This window comes from Ascaphus truei, chromosome 4 (assembly GCF_040206685.1).
Source record: "Ascaphus truei isolate aAscTru1 chromosome 4, aAscTru1.hap1, whole genome shotgun sequence".
In the NCBI taxonomy this organism is placed as follows: Eukaryota; Metazoa; Chordata; class Amphibia; order Anura; family Ascaphidae; genus Ascaphus; species Ascaphus truei.
Genome location: NC_134486.1, coordinates 419,895,808 through 419,913,290, shown reverse-complemented (window position 1 = coordinate 419,913,290; position 17,483 = coordinate 419,895,808). Strand labels below are relative to the sequence as shown.

The window sequence follows — 17,483 nt, the reverse complement described above, 5'->3', positions numbered from 1 at the left end:
TCCTGAGCCGTGTATCTCCCCCCTCCTGAGCCGTGTATCTCCCCCCCCTCCTGAGCCGTGCATCTCCCCCCCTCCTGAGCCGTGTATCTGCCCCCCTCATGAGCCGTGTATCTCCCCCCCTCCTGAGCCGTGCATCTCCCCCCCTCCTGAGCCGTGTATCTCCCCCCTCCTGAGCCGTGCATCTCCCCCCCTCCTGAGCCGTGTATCTCCCCCCTCCTGAGCCGTGCATCTCCCCCCTCCTGAGCCGTGCATCTCCCCCCCTCCTGAGCCGTGTATCTCCCCCCCTCCTGAGCTGTGTATCTCCCCCCCCTGAGCCGTGTATCTCCCCCCCTCCTGACCCGTGTATCTCCCCCCCTCCTGAGCCGTGTATCCCCCCCTCCTGAGCCGTGCATCTTCCCCCTCCTGAGCCGTGCATCTCCCCCCTCCTGAGCCGTGCATCTCCCCCCTCCTGAGCCGTGTATCTCCCCCCCTCCTGAGCCGTGTATCCCCCCCTCCTGAGCCGTGCATCTCCCCCCTCCTGAGCCGTGTATCTCCCCCCCTCCTGAGCCGTGTATCTCCCCCCTCCTGAGCCGTGCATCTCCCCCCCTCCTGAGCCGTGTATCTCCCCCCTCCTGAGCCGTGTATCTCCCCCCTCCTGAGCCGTGTATCTCCCCCCTCCTGAGCCGTGTACCTCCCCCCTCCTGAGCCGTGTATCTCCCCCCCTCCTGAGCCGTGTATCTCCCCCCCTCCTGAGCCGTGTATCTCCCCCCTCCTGAGCCGTGTATCTCCCCCCCCTCCTGAGCCGTGCATCTCCCCCCCTCCTGAGCCGTGCATCTCCCCCCCCTCCTGAGCTGTGTATCTCCCCCCTCCTGAGCCGTGTATCTCCCCCCCTCCTGAGCCGTGCATCTCCCCCCTCCTGAGCCGTGTATCCCCCCCTCCTGAGCCGTGTATCCCCCCCCCTCCTGAGCTGTGCATCTCCCCCCGCGCCCAGACCTGACACCGTTACGTGTGTAACCTCCGCTTCCAAAGGATCACTTCCCGGAGGACGAGATCTCGCAGATAAAAGGATCACTTCCCGGAGGACGAGATCTCGCAGATAAAAGGATCACTTCCCGGAGGACGAGATCTCGCAGATAAAAGGATCACTTCCCGGAGGACGAGATCTCGCAGATAAAAGGATCACTTCCCGGAGGACGAGATCTCGCAGATAAAAGGATTCCTTAAGGCACGGACAGGATCTGCTGCAGGATTTACAGGCACCGTGAAGTCCTGAGCCAAAGAGCTTACAACTTCAAAGGTGCCTTTTTTTTTATCTTTATTTTTTTTTGTTTCAATTTTTTTTAATTGTTTTAGACATAACACATATATAGTCTTGGAATACATGTAACAGTGTCACTTGTCCATACAACAAAGGGCATTAACAGTTCGTCATCACTACCCCCCCCCCCCCTTCCACCCCTTCAAAGGTGCCTTTTAATACAGACCGAGATAAAACCAGCGGTCCAAACATCTCGCACAGTTGATACGGGATGTCCAACCAGCTCTGCCACTCCAAAGACCAGCGGGGAGGCTCAGAAACCCCTCTGTATTGTAACTTACAGGCCGGTGATTAAACAGTACGAGTTACAGACTGTGGCCCTTCCTTGCCCCCATAGTACTGTATATGGAGGAGAGCAGGGTGCCAGAGAAGGAGGAGAGCAGGGTGCCAGAGAAGGAGGGGAGCAGGGTGCCAGAGAAGGAGGAGAGCAGGGTGCCAGAGAAGGAGGAGGAGGGGCAGATGGTGTTCTCTCTTCAGGCTGAAACAGGTTAGAAAACGGGGTCTCTAGGGGATACTCCCCCAATCCCGGCATTAAGTACCCTCTCAGCCCCCCGCAGAGCCCAGGGTGGGCGGGGGGAGGGGTTGGGGGGCTATTCCTTCTTGCGGAAGATCTTCCTAAAGACAGACTTGCTCCGTGGCTTTGGACCCCCGGCGTGGCTCCCGTCCCGGTTCCATCCATGTTGTGGTGGTTGTGACTCCTCGGGACCCGTTGCGAAGGAGTGAGAGCGGCCGCGGGTGGACAGAGGGTCACCGATATAGAGTGTGACCGAGTAGCTGGGAGAGGCATTCTGGTACGTGGCTGGAAGAGAAGCAGAGGAGTAAATGCCACGTCTGTGCCAGGGATACTGTGCCATTCATGCCACATCCAGACATCACTGCCCAGCACTGGGGGTGCTAGGGGTTTGGGGTCCTACGCAAGAACACATGGGGGGTGAGAGGGGACCTTTATAATCCCCTATTTGTAACATAATGGGGCCTGTACATCACGGCAAAAAATCTGCAACTGTATCAATTAACCAAATCCCCTTGAAATCCATAGGATATTTTGGTTATAGATCTATTCTCTTCCCCGTGCCCGGGAATCACTAAGCTCCGATCTATTCTCTTCCCCCCGTGTCCGGGAATCACTAAGCTCCGATCTATTCTCTTCCCCGTGTCCGGGACTCACTAAGCTCCGATCTATTCTCTTCCCCGTGTCCGGGAATCACTAAGCTCCGATCTATTCTCTTCCACGTGTCCGGGACTCACTAAGCTCCGATCTATTCTCTTCCCCGTGTCCGGGAATCACTAAGCTCCGATCTATTCTCTTCCCCGTGTCCGGGACTCACTAAGCTCGGATCTATTCTCTTCCCCCCGTGTCCGGGAATCACTAAGCTCCGATCTATTCTCTTCCCCCCGTGTCCGGGACTCACTAAGCTCCGATCTATTCTCTTCCCCGTGTCCGGGACTCACTAAGCTCCGATCTATTCTCTTCCCCCCGTGTCCGGGACTCACTAAGCTCCGATCTATTCTCTTCCACGTGTCCGGGACTCACTAAGCTCCGATCTATTCTCTTCCCCGTGTCCGGGAATCACTAAGCTCCGATCTATTCTCTTCCCCGTGTCCGGGAATCACTAAGCTCCGATCTATTCTCTTCCCCGTGTCCGGGACTCACTAAGCTCCGATGAGGTTCTCATTTCCTTACCTGGCCTTTGACGTGGGACTGAGCTGTGATTATCCACTTACCGTCGCTTACAGATTCCCGGAGTGAGGAAGAATATATCTCGTGTGATGTATATATTTATATGAATGACAGTGTTTGTTACATTGATCTGATTGATCTGACAGATATATTTGATAGATTATAATATATATATATATATTGTGTACTCTCTTTGATGGTCACATGTTGGGTCCCTGCGGAGGGTCACAGGTCGGGTCTGTGCGGGTCCCTGGGGAGGGTCACACCTGAGCTGAAGGACTGCGACCTCCTCCTGTTTGTCCCCAGTGCGGCGACGTCCTCCTGGCCGCAGCTCTCGGACGTCCTGGGAGAGGGCGCAGGGTACCAGTAAGGCAGGCGGCGACCCGCAGAGGGAGCGGAAGCTCTGCAGCCATCTGTCCGCGGGGCATAAAGGAGGAGCGGGCAGGGGAAGAGGGCAAACTAAAATGAATCTTTCGATGTCATAAAATCCCCCAGCACATTCAGTTTTACCTCTAAAAATACACACACACACACACACACACACACACACACACACACACACACACACACACACACACACACACACACACACACACACACACACACACACACACACACACACACACACACACACACACACACACACACACACACACACACACTTTATCGAAGAACAAAGTCTAATCACCTTCAGTAGGATTCCTTTACTTTAGAAACAGGGTGCTATTATTTGACACTACACGCCCCCCGTTTCCCAGCCGGGAGATCAGGAGAAGAGACGCTGCAGGTCCGGGGTACGGCAGTGAAGAGAATTCCCCTAAAGTACAATCCTACCTCAGGGAACAGGATTCTTCTTCTTCTTCTTCTGCGATAAATACAGTGGGGAATTTTGTGCCACTTTTGTCCCCGTATTGCAGGGAGCTCAAAATATCCGACTGTTTGACGCGTGTAGCGCGAGTAAAAACGCACAATACATGGTGGGCATTGGCGCAGCACGGCGGGCGGAGCTGGAGAGACAGATCCTGTCCCAGGTACCCGCTTTCTAATCACCCAGAGCGTCATTTCACAGGAATGTGCGGCGGTCAGTTATCTCATGTAACGACTGAGGCAAAGTGAATATAACACGCACTGAAAGTACTACTACTACTACTAGAATTACTACTACTAGAATTACTACTCTACTACTACTAGAAATACTTCTACTAGAATTGCTACTCTACTACTAGAATTGCTACTACCATAATTACTACTATTAGAATTACTACTCTGATGCTAGAATTACTACTATTAGAATTACTACTATTAGAATTACTGCTCTACTGCTACTACAAGAATTATCTGTCCAAGAAAACTGGATCTCTTAACCCCTTCACGGCTGCACATACTGATTTGCATAGAGTTGTAGGCTTCCCCGGCAGTGAAAGGGTTACCCCACTCACCCCGCAGGTTTGGTAACTCCTTGTGGTCCCTGTGTGCTTGGAGCCCCCTGTTCAGCGTCTCTCTGCCGTACACTGGGGTGGGCTGGCACAGCTCCGGAAGGCGGGCGCTGAAGGTACCAGGAGTCGGGGCATCTCTGTGTCTATGGGAAGAGAGATTGGGCGTGTTGTCTCTTCTCCACAATACGTCGGAGGAAACAGGTACAGAGCAAGGACAGGACTGAATGCTCAGAGAGTGGACACAGAACCAGTAGCACGCAGGAGAAGGTGAACATACAGCCAGGTACTGCTTGGACTGAATGCTAGAGAGTGGACACAGGAGCAGGTGAGCCCGGGATGGGAACAGGAACATACAGCCAGCTCCTGCTTGGACTGAATGCTAGAGAGTGGACACAGAACCAGTAGCACGCAGGAGAAGCTGAGCCTGGGGATGGGAACAGGAACATACAGCCAGGTACTGCTTGGACTGAATGCTAGAGAGTGGACACAGGAGAAGGTGAGCCTGGGGATGGGAACAGGAACATACAGCCAGGTACTGCTTGGACTGAATGCTAGAGAGTGGACACAGGAGCAGGTGAGCCCTGGGATGGGAACAGGAACATACAGCCAGGTACTGCTTGGACTGAATGCTAGAGAGTGGACACAGGAGCAGGTGAGCCTGGGGATGGGAACAGGAACATACAGCCAGGTACTGCTTGGACTGAATGCTAGAGAGTTGACACAGGAGCAGGTGAGCCTGGGGATGGGAACAGGAACATACAGCCAGGTACTGCTTGGACTGAATGCTAGAGAGTGGACACAGGAGCAGGTGAGCCCTGGGATGGGAACAGGAACATACAGGCAGGTACTGCTTGGACTGAATGCTAGAGAGTGGACACAGGAGCAGGTGAGCCCTGGGATGGGAACAGGAACATACAGCCAGGTACTGCTTGGACTGAATGTTAGAGAGTGGACACAGGAGCAGGTGAGCCTGGGGATGGGAACAGAACATACAGCCAGGTACTGCTTGGACTGAATGCTAGAGCGTGGACACAGGAGCAGGTGAGCTCTTGGATGGGAACAGGAACATACAGCCAGGTACTGCTTGGACTGAATGCTACAGAGTGGACACAGGAGCAGGTGAGCCCTGGGATGGGAACAGGAACATACAGCCAGCTCCTGCTTGGACTGAATGCTAGAGAGTGGACACAGAACCAATAGCATGCAGGAGAAGCTGAGCCTGGGGATGGGAACAGGAACATACAGCCAGGTACTGCTTGGACTGAATGCTAGAGAGTGGACACAGGAGCAGGTGAGCCTGGGGATGGGAACAGGAACATACAGCCAGGTACTGCTTGGACTGAATGCTAGAGAGTGGACACAGGAGCAGGTGAGCCTGGGGATGAGAACAGGAACATACAGCCAGGTACTGCTTGGACTGAATGCTAGAGAGTGGACACAGGAGCAGGTGAGCCTGGGGATGGGAACAGGAACATACAGCCAGGTACTGCTTGGACTGAATGCTAGAGAGTGGACACAGGAGCAGGTGAGCCCGGGGATGGGAACAGGAACATACAGCCAGGTACTGCTTGGACTGAATGCTAGAGAGTGGACACAGGAGCAGGTGAGCCCTGGGATGGGAACAGGAACATACAGGCAGGTACTGCTTGGACTGAATGTTAGAGAGTGGACACAGGAGCAGGTGAGCCTGGGGATGGGAACAGAACATACAGCCAGGTACTGCTTGGACTGAATGCTAGAGAGTGGACACAGGAGCAGGTGAGCCCTTGGATGGGAACAGGAACATACAGCCAGGTACTGCTTGGACTGAATGCTAGAGAGTGGACACAGGAGCAGGTGAGCCCTGGGATGGGAACAGGAACATACAGCCAGGTACTGCTTGGACTGAATGCTAGAGAGTGGACACAGGAGCAGGTGAGCCTGGGGATGGGAACAGGAACATACAGCCAGGTACTGACTGGCCTGGATGGTCTGAAGGGTGAAGTGCTGGGATACAGAGCCAGTCACTCATCAGATAAAATAAATATACAGGCTAAGATCAAATGAAACATTCGGAGAAGATGAGTGCCTCTCCTGAAGGAGCCCCAACAATATACTCGCCTGCAGATAAGCTGTTATAAAAAGTTTTATATCATTGTATGAACTGGCAAAAATATTATCAATACATGAATGTTCTCACCTGGTGGTGCCGGGGGAAGAGAGTTCTGCTGCCAGGACTGGGTCTCCTAGGAAGTTTGGGTCTTCAAGTCCTTTGATAAAGAAACAAAGTAATTATCAGCTTCTGACCCATCCCACCAAGTGTGTCCCAACCAATCACTACTCAACCAGATGTGTGTCCCAACCAATCACTACTCAACCAGATGTGTGCCCAAACCAATCACTACTCAACCAGATGTGTGCCCAAACCAATCACTACTCAACCAGATGTGTGCCCAAACCAATCACTACCCAACCAGGTGTGTGCCCAAACCAATCACTACTCAACTAGGTGTGTGCCCAAACCAATCACTACCCAACCAGGTGTGTGCCCAAACCAATCACTACCCAACCAGGTGTGTGCCCAAACCAATCACTACCCAACCAGGTGTGTGCCCAAACCAATCACTACCCAACCAGGTGTGTGCCCAAACCAATCACTACCCAACCAGGTGTGTGCCCAAACCAATCACTACCCAACCAGGTGTGTGCCCAAACCAATCACTACCCAACCAGGTGTGTGCCCAAACCAATCACTACCCAACCAGATGTGTGCCCAAACCAATCACTACCCAACCAGATGTGTGCCCAAACCAATCACTACCCAACCAGATGTGTGCCCAAACCAATCACTACCCAACCAGATGTGTGCCCAAACCAATCACTACCCAACCAGATGTGTGCCCAAACCAATCACTACCCAACCAGGTGTGTGCCCAAATCAATCACTACCCAACCAGATGTGTGCCCAAACCAATCACTACTCAACCAGGTGTGTGCCCAAACCAATCACTACCCAACCAGGTGTGTGCCCAAATTGACCACCCACCACTAGTGTCCTACCTATAATCCCACCACTAGTGTCCTACCTATAATACCACCACTAGTGTCCTACCTATAATCCCACCACTAGTGTCCTACCTATAATCCCACCACTAGTGTCCTACCTATAATCCCACCACTAGTGTCCTACCTATAATCCCACCACTAGTGTCCTACCTATAATCCCACCACTAGTGTCCTACCTATAATCCCACCACTAGTGTCCTACCTATAATCCCACCACTAGTGTCCTACCTATAAACCCACCACTAGTGTCCTACCTATAATCCCACCACTAGTGTCCTACCTATAAACCCACCACTAGTGTCCTACCTATAATCACACCACTAGTGTCCTACCTATAATCACACCACTAGTGTCCTACCTATAAACCCACCACTAGTGTCCTACCTATAATCCCACCACTAGTGTCCTACCTATAATCCCACCACTAGTGTCCTACCTATAATCCCACCACTAGTGTCCTACCTATAATCCCACCACTAGTGTCCTACCTATAATCACACCACTAGTGTCCTACCTATAATCCCACCACTAGTGTCCTACCTATAATCACACCACTAGTGTCCTACCTATAAACCCACCACTAGTGTCCTACCTATAAACCCACCACTAGTGTCCTACCTATAAACCCACCACTAGTGTCCTACCTATAAACCCACCACTAGTGTCCTACCTATAATCCCACCACTAGTGTCCTACCTATAAACCCACCACTAGTGTCCTACCTATAATCCCACCACTAGTGTCCTACCTATAATTCCACCACTAGTGTCCTACCTATAATCCCACCACTAGTGTCCTACCTATAATTCCACCACTAGTGGCCTACCTATAATCCCACCACTAGTGTCCTACCTATAATCCCACCACTAGTGTCCTACCTATAATCCCACCACTAGTGTCCTACCTATAAACCCACCACTAGTGTCCTACCTATAAACCCACCACTAGTGTCCTACCTATAATCCCACCACTAGTGTCCTACCTATAATCTCACCACTAGTGTCCTACCTATAATCTCACCACTAGTGTCCTACCTATAATCCCACCACTAGTGTCCTACCTATAATCCCACCACTAGTGTTCTACCTATAATCCCACCACTAGTGTCCTAGCTATAATCCCACCACTAGTGTCCTACCTATAACCCACCACTAGTGCCCTACCTATAATCCCACCACTAGTGTCCTACCTATAATCCCACCACTAGTGTCCTACCTATAAACCCACCACTAGTGTCCTACCTATAATCCCACCACTACTGTCCTACCTATAATCCCACCACTAGTGTCCTACCTATAATCCCACCACTACTGTGCTACCTATAATCCCACTACTAGTGTCCTACCTATAAACCCACCACTAGTGTCCTACCTATAAACCCACCACTAGTGTCCTACCTATAAACCCACCACTAGTGTCCTACCTATAATCCCACCACTAGTGTCCTACCTATAATCCCACCACTAGTGTCCTACCTATAATCCCACCACTAGTGTCCTACCTATAATCCCACCACCAGTGTCCTACCTATAATCCCACCACCAGTGTCCTACCTATAATCCCACCACTAGTGTCCTACCTATAATCCCAAATTGTGTATAAACTTATCAAAATGTGGCGCTCAGTGTATATGGTTTAAATCAACATCAAATAAACCCACAGTGTTAAAATAGATAAGAAAATAAACAGTGATACTTATACAACCACGTGTATTCAATGCCGCTGTGACTTGATGCAGGACTGCTCTTTCAATCCTCGTAGGCAAGTGAAGGGTGAAAATCATCAAGAAGCGCAAATCATGTGGAAAATAAAGAAAGACAACAAACTTATGGTGCAGTATTGTGTGAACTTTGTGTGATAAATGGCTGTGGTTAGGTGCTCAGAATACTCACAAACGTGAGAAGTACGCAGGCATACACTGGCGACACAGTTTATTACACTGCGGCCAGATCCGCAAGCCGGGAGATTTCCCGGCTTGCTAGTGGCCGCCCCTCGGCGTGCCGCGCGTCATAGACGCGCGGTCACGCGTCTTCGGGAGCGTGCGCCCCCTGCACGCGCGTCCAGGGGCTCCCCGAGGGAGCCCTGGTGTCCCGCGATCGCGGGACAGCGGCAGGGGGTTCCGGGGGACCCGGCGGACCCGGCAGCGGTAGGGAGAGCGCCCCGATCGGAGGGCGCTCTTCCGCTGCTTCGGCGCGCGCCCGTCACTCTCGGGCGCGCGCCAGGCTACTGCTGCGGCACAGAACGGGCAAATGCTCGAATAAACTGTGCCGCAGCAGTATAAAGGTATCTTTAACCCATGGGATGAGGCCAATTAGTAGGATAGGAACCGCACTGCTAATCAGGTATACTGTAGCGCTCTGGTACACTTGCGTCCCCTTAGAAATAAAATGAACCGGACATAGTGCAGACTGTACATAGAATATTTATAAAAACAAGCAAAATCCAATCAACTCACATGGTGATGGAAAGAAACAAGCGTGTAGATCACAAAGTGGATCTCTGCAAGACCGGGAGAGTGGTATCTCTGCTTTTCCTCTGTTCAGCTATGCGTGTCACGGATGCGTCTCACCGAGGACCGGAAGTGACGTCATCCGCTCTCAGAGGCTCCGGTTTCGTCTCAGGGCATCACTCTACGCGTTTCACCTTGTAGGTTTCTTCAGGAGTGATTTTCCATAGTGTGTGAGCAACTTATATACTCTAATCTCTACTCTCATAGGTGGGGAGTGAATTGGATAATGGAACACATTTAATTGAGATGGCCAAATGCTGCTGATATAGACAATTAATACATCTAGGTAAAAGCAATCAGTATATCTACATAGATGCAGGTGATACAGGTTAAAACATTTAATATATGAGTACTTGATTAAAAACATGTTTACACATAAGATAAAAAATGGCATTTAATAGCCATTGGTGGATAGCCTAAGCTATAGGCAAAATTAAATCTGTTGCATCTGACATATGCACAGACTCAAAAATCCTAAGGATATGATGACATTTATTACTATCCCTAAAAAAGCTCAAATAAATAAAATACATAAAATATAATGACGCAAATTTAAGTAGAAGGAACAAAATCTAATGGAAAGAACAAAGATGAAACATAATTAGTGGATGAGACAAAAACCATAGTAATAATGATGTTTATATATGTTATAAAAATGGTTTAAGATCAAAATCCAAATTTAAACCTGAGGGTGCCAATGTATTTAGCTCAAACATCCAAAATGATTCCCTTTTAAGAAGGGCTGTATTCCTATTACCACCTCTCCAATGGGGCATAACTTGCTCAATCGCTTTGAATGTTAACCCTTTAGGGTCTGAGTTGTGCATCAATAAAAAGTGATTAGAAACACTGTGTGTTGTTACTTTTCTTTTAATGTTGCTAATGTGTTCTAATATTCTAGTTCTAAGGGGGCGAATAGTTTTACCAATATACTGTAGCCCACATGTGCATTCAATAAGATAAATAACAAAATTTGATCTACAATTCAAATGTTGTTGAATGTTATATTTTTTATGTGTCACATGTGATTGAAAACTATTGATATCCTTAGAACTGAATTTACATGAAGTGCACATTCTACAGGTATAAAATCCCTTAGGGGGATCTAACCAACCGGAGCGAGTATGTACAGGACCCTTTCTAAGGGCACTGGGGGCTACAAAAAACTTCTTTAAAGAAGTTGATGCAAATAATTACATTTTGCAATCCAGCTGTCATTTAAACAAGTGGATTGCAAACATACCCTACGGACAATACCGTAGAATTAAAAGAAATTGTTCTGATAATACAATATTCAAAGAACAATCTATGGTATTGACCAGGAAGTTTGCTGAGAGAAAATACAAAGATGATGTGGTCAAAAAAGCTTGGTTTAGGGCAACAAATACACCAAGGGAAACCATGCTTATCCCCGCAGCCAAAAATGCACCAAGTGATGTAATACATGTACCATTCATTACGCAGTACAATAGGGATGCATATAAGATTAACAACATTCTGAATTCCCATTGGTCTGTTTTAAAAAATGACCCTATTCTAGGACAACACTTACCTGAAAGAGTTAAAATGGTGTATAAAAAAGCTCCCAATATTAAAAGCATTGTAGCCCCCAGTGCCCTTAGAAAGGGTCCTGTACATACTCGCTCCGGGTGGCTAGATCCTCCTAAGGGATTTTATACCTGTAGAATGTGCACTTCATGTAAATTCAGTTCTAAGGATATCAATAGTTTTCAATCACATGTGACACATAAAAAATATAACATTCAACAACATTTGAATTGTAGATCAAATTTTGTTATTTATCTTATTGAATGCACATGTGGGCTACAGTATATTGGTAAAACTATTCGCCCCCTTAGAACTAGAATATTAGAACACATTAGCAACATTAAAAGAAAAGTAACAACACACAGTGTTTCTAATCACTTTTTATTGATGCACAACTCAGACCCTAAAGGGTTAACATTCAAAGCGATTGAGCAAGTTATGCCCCATTGGAGAGGTGGTAATAGGAATACAGCCCTTCTTAAAAGGGAATCATTTTGGATGTTTGAGCTAAATACATTGGCACCCTCAGGTTTAAATTTGGATTTTGATCTTAAACCATTTTTATAACATATATAAACATCATTATTACTATGGTTTTTGTCTCATCCACTAATTATGTTTCATCTTTGTTCTTTCCATTAGATTTTGTTCCTTCTACTTAAATTTGCGTCATTATATTTTATGTATTTTATTTATTTGAGCTTTTTTAGGGATAGTAATAAATGTCATCATATCCTTAGGATTTTTGAGTCTGTGCATATGTCAGATGCAACAGATTTAATTTTGCCTATAGCTTAGGCTATCCACCAATGGCTATTAAATGCCATTTTTTATCTTATGTGTAAACATGTTTTTAATCAAGTACTCATATATTAAATGTTTTAACCTGTATCACCTGCATCTATGTAGATATACTGATTGCTTTTACCTAGATGTATTAATTGTCTATATCAGCAGCATTTGGCCATCTCAATTAAATGTGTTCCATTATCCAATTCACTCCCCACCTATGAGAGTAGAGATTAGAGTATATAAGTTGCTCATACACTATGGAAAATCACTCCTGAAGAAACCTACAAGGTGAAACGCGTAGAGTGATGCCCTGAGACGAAACCGGAGCCTCTGAGAGCGGATGACGTCACTTCCGGTCCTCGGTGAGACGCATCCGTGACACGCATAGCTGAACAGAGGAAAAGCAGAGACACCACTCTCCCGGTCTTGCAGAGATCCACTTTGTGATCTACACGCTTGTTTCTTTCCATCACCATGTGAGTTGATTGGATTTTGCTTGTTTTTATAAATATTCTATGTACAGTCTGCACTATGTCCGGTTCATTTTATTTCTAAGGGGCCACAAGTGTACCAGAGCGCTACAGTATACCTGATTAGCAGTGCGGTTCCTATCCTACTAATTGGCCTCATCCCATGGGTTAAAGATACCTTTATATGCCTGCGTACTTCTCACGTTTGTGAGTATTCTGAGCACCTAACCACAGCCATTTATCACACAAAGTTCACACAATACTGCACCATAAGTTTGTTGTCTTTCTTTATTTTCCACATGATTTGCGCTTCTTGATGATTTTCACCCTACCTATAATCCCACCACCAGTGTCCTACCTATAATCCCACCACTAGTGTCCTACCTATAATCCCACCACCAGTGTCCTACCTATAATCCCACCACTAGTGTCCTACCTATAATCCCACCACTAGTGTCCTACCTATAATCCCACCACCAGTGTCCTACCTATAATCCCACCACCAGTGTCCTACCTATAATCCCACCACTAGTGTCCTACCTATAATCCCACCACCAGTGTCCTACCTATAATCCCACCACTAGTGTCCTACCTATAATTCCACCACCAGTGTCCTACCTATAATCCCACCACCAGTGTCCTACCTATAATCCCACCACCAGTGTCCTACCTATAATCCCACCACTAGTGTCCTACCTATAATCCCACCACCAGTGTCCTACCTATAATCCCACCACCAGTGTCCTACCTATAATCCCACCACTAGTGTCCTACCTATAATCCCACCACCAGTGTCCTACCTATAATCCCACCACCAGTGTCCTACCTATAATCCCACCACCAGTGTCCTACCTATAATCCCACCACTAGTGTCCTACCTATAATTCCACCACCAGTGTCCTACCTATAATCTCACCACTAGTGTCCTTTGGCTGCAGGAAGAGGTGCTCACCGGAGTTATGCTGGAGTTTCGACACCCACTGCTGAAGGAGAGAGGAGGAGGGGGCCCGGAGCAGGAACTCTGATCCATCTGGTAATCTAAGGGGGGATAGTGGAGATAAGAGGGTGTGGAGGAGACCATGTCAGGGAGAAAAAAATGGGCAGAGATAAAAATAGGAATAGGGAGAGAGAGGAAGAGAGAGAAACATATAGGGAGAGAGAGGAAGAGAGAGAAACATATAGGGAGAGAGAGAAAGAGAGAGAAGCATATAGGGAGAGAGAGGAAGAGAGAGAAGCATATAGGGAGAGAGAGGAAGAGAGAGAAACATATAGGGAGAGAGAGGAAGAGAGAGAAACATATAGGGAGAGAGAGGAAGAGAGAGAAGCATATAGGGAGAGAGAGGAAGAGAGAGAAGCATATAGGGAGAGAGAGGAAGAGAGAGAAACATATAGGGAGAGAGAGGAAGAGAGAGAAACATATAGGGAGAGAGAGGAAGAGAGAGAAACATATAGGGAGAGAGAGGAAGAGAGAGAAACATATAGGGAGAGAGAGGAAGAGAGAGAAGCATATAGGGAGAGAGAGGAAGAGAGAGAAACATATAGGGAGAGAGAGGAAGAGAGAGAAACATATAGGGAGAGAGAGGAAGAGAGAGAAGCATATAGGGAGAGAGAGGAAGAGAGAGAAACATATAGGGAGAGAGAGGAAGAGAGAGAAATAGAAGTAAGTGAGATAGAAACAGAAAGAAGAAAAGATAAATACAGTTAGAGAGATAGAGAAGTGTAATAACAATAGGGAGGAAGAGGGACACGTCAAAGGAATGGCATCAAGATAGAATGAGAGGAGGGATGGAAGGAGAGAATCAAAAAAAGAGGGGTAGAACTGAGGGAAGAGAGAGACAGGAATTAATAGAATAGAAAAGAGAGAGATAGTTTAAAAAAGAGAGAGCTTAAAAGAGAGAGAGAGAGAGATTAAAAGAGAGATAGAGAGATAGATAGAGTAGAGAGAGAGAGAGAAAACCGGGAAATGGGTAAACATTGAGATAGACAAGGTGGGAGATGGAGGAGATGGAGGAGGTGGGAGATGGAGGAGGTGTGAGATGGAGGCAGTGGGAGAGAGATGGAGGCAGTGGGAGAGAGATGGAGGCAGTGGGAGAGAGATGGAGGCAGTGGGAGAGAGATGGAGGCAGTGGGAGAGAGATGGAGGCAGTGGGAGATGGAGGAGGTGAGAGATGGAGGAGGTGGGATATGGAGGGGATGGAGGAGGTGTGAGATGGAGGAGGTGTGAGATGGAGGCAGTGGGAGATGGAGGAGGTGGGAGAGAGATGGAGGCGGTGGGAGAGAGATGGAGGCAGCGGGAGAGAGATGGAGGCAGCGGGAGAGAGATGGAGGCAGCGGGAGAGAGATGGAGGCGGTGGGAGATGGAGGAGGTGGGAAATGGAGGAGGTGGGAAATGGAGGAGGTGGGAGATGGAGGAGGTGGGAGATGGAGGAGGTGGGAGATGGAGGAGGTGGGAGATGGAGGAGGTGGGAGATGGAGGAGGTGGGAGATGGAGGAGGTGGGAGATGGAGGAGGTGGGAGATGGAGGAGGTGGGAGATGGAGGAGGTGGGAGATGGAGGAGGTGGGAGATGGAGGAGGTGAGAGATGGAGGAGATGGGAGATGGGAGATGGAGGAGATGGGAGATGGAGGAGGTGGGAGATGGGAGATGGAGGAGGTGGGAGATGGAGGAGGTGAGAGATGGAGGAGATGGGAGATGGAGGAGGTGGGAAATGGAGGAGGTGGGAGATGGAGGAGGTGGGAGATGGAGGAGGTGGGAGATGGAGGAGGTGAGAGATGGAGGAGGTGGGAGATGGAGGAGGTGGGAGATGGAGGAGGTGGGAGATGGAGGAGGTGAGAGATGAAGGAGATGGGAGATGGAGGAGGTGGGAGATGGGAGATGGAGGAGATGGGAGATGGAGGAGGTGGGAGATGGGAGATGGAGGAGGTGGGAGATGGAGGAGGTGAGAGATGGAGGAGATGGGAGATGGAGGAGGTGGGAAATGGAGGAGGTGGGAGATGGAGGAGGTGGGAGATGGAGGAGGTGGGCGATGGAGGAGGTGAGAGATGGAGGAGGTGAGAGATGGAGGAGGTGGGAGATGGAGGAGGTGAGAGATGAAGGAGATGGGAGATGGAGGAGGTGGGAGATGGAGGAGGTGGGAGATGGAGGAGGTGGGAGATGGAGGAGGTGGGAGATGGAGGAGGTGGGAGATGGAGGAGGTGGGAGATGGAGGAGGTGGGAAATGGAGGAGGTGGGAGATGGAGGAGGTGGGAGATGGAGGAGGTGGGAGATGGAGGAGGTGGGAAATGGAGGAGGTGGGAGATGGAGGAGGTGGGAGATGGAGGAGGTGGGAGTGAGATGGAGGTTAATCTGTTCCCCGGAGATGGAGGTTAATCTGTTCCCCGGCGAGTACTGGCAGGGGCAGGGTTAATCTGTTCCCCGGTGAGTACTGGCAGGGGCAGGGTTAATCTGTTCCCCGGTGAGTACTGGCAGGGGCAGGGTTAATCTGTTCCCCCGCGAGTACTGGCAGGGGCAGGGTTAATCTGTTCCCCGGTGAGTACTGGCAGGGGCAGGGTTAATTTGTTCCCCGGCGAGTACTGGCAGAGGCAGAGTTAATCTGTTCCCCGGCGAGTACTGGCAGGGGCAGGGTTAATCTGTTCCCCGGTGAGTACTGGCAGGGGCAGGGTTAATCTGTTCCCCGGCGAGTACTGGCAGGGGCAGGGTTAATCTGTTCCCCGGTGAGTAATGGCAGGGGCAGGGTTAATCTGTTCCCCGGTGAGTAATGGCAGGGGCAGAGTTAATCTGTTCCCCAGCGAGTACTGGCAGGGGCAGGGGCGCATACTTACTGCAGCCGGAGGCAGTGGGGTCTCTTGGTGTAGGTTGTGGCTGGAGAGCATACGGCCCCTGTGAGGTGTAAGGGAGGGGCGGCCACAGTACTCTGTGAGGGGGCAAAAAACATTACTCTGTGAGGGGAGAGAGATACACAGCGTAATACTGGGGCAAAAACATTGCTCTGTGAGGGGAGGATACGCAGCGTAATACTGGGGCAAAAACATTGCTCTGTGAGGGGAGAGATACACAGAGTAATACTGGGGCAAAAACATTACTCTGTGAGGGGAGAGATACACGGCGAAACACTGGGGCAAAAACATTGCTCTGTGAGGGGAGGATACACGGCGTTATACTGGGGCAAAAACATTGCTTTGTGAGGGGAGATGTACACCGAGTAAAACTGGGGCAAAAACATTGCTCTGTGAGGGAGTGATACACAGCGTAATACTGGGGCAAAAACATTGCTCTGTGAGGGGAGGATAGACAGAGTAATACTGGGGCAAAAACATTGCTCTGTGAGGGGAGGATAAACGGCGTTATACTGGGGCAAAAACATTGCTCTGTGAGGGAGATGTACACCGAGTAATACTGGGGTAAAAACATTACTCTATGTGAAGGAGAGATATACGGCGTAATACTGGGGCAAAAACATTGCTCTGTGAGGGGAGGATACACGGCGTTATACTGGGGCAAAAACATTGCTCTGTGAGGGAGATGTACACCGAGTAATACTGGGGCAAAAACATTGCTCTGTGAGGGAGTGATACACAGCGTAATACTGGGGCAAAAACATTGCTCTGTGAGGGGAGGATACACGGCGTTATACTGGGGCAAAAACATTGCTTTGTGAGGGGAGATGTACACCGAGTAAAACTGGGGCAAAAACATTGCTCTGTGA

At 49.2% G+C, this 17,483-nt stretch overlaps 1 protein-coding gene across 4 annotated transcripts in view; it reads right to left on the bottom strand.

The window, feature by feature from the left end:
* Positions 1 to 1,261: 1,261 nt before the first annotated feature.
* LOC142493986 (spectrin beta chain, non-erythrocytic 5-like) overlaps positions 1,262 to 17,483 on the bottom strand; it is a 183,268-nt gene continuing 167,046 nt past the window's right edge. For all 4 annotated transcript variants that reach the window (XM_075598818.1, XM_075598816.1, XM_075598817.1 and 1 more), the window contains 6 exons: positions 16,600 to 16,691; positions 13,731 to 13,816; positions 6,594 to 6,663; positions 4,418 to 4,557; positions 3,245 to 3,391; positions 1,262 to 2,096 (listed from right to left, as the gene is read on the bottom strand). In XM_075598818.1, the coding sequence (XP_075454933.1) occupies positions 1,888 to 2,096; positions 3,245 to 3,391; positions 4,418 to 4,557; positions 6,594 to 6,663; positions 13,731 to 13,816; positions 16,600 to 16,691 (744 nt within the window). In that variant the 3' untranslated portion in view covers positions 1,262 to 1,887. The remainder of the gene's footprint in view (positions 2,097 to 3,244; positions 3,392 to 4,417; positions 4,558 to 6,593; positions 6,664 to 13,730; positions 13,817 to 16,599; positions 16,692 to 17,483) is intronic.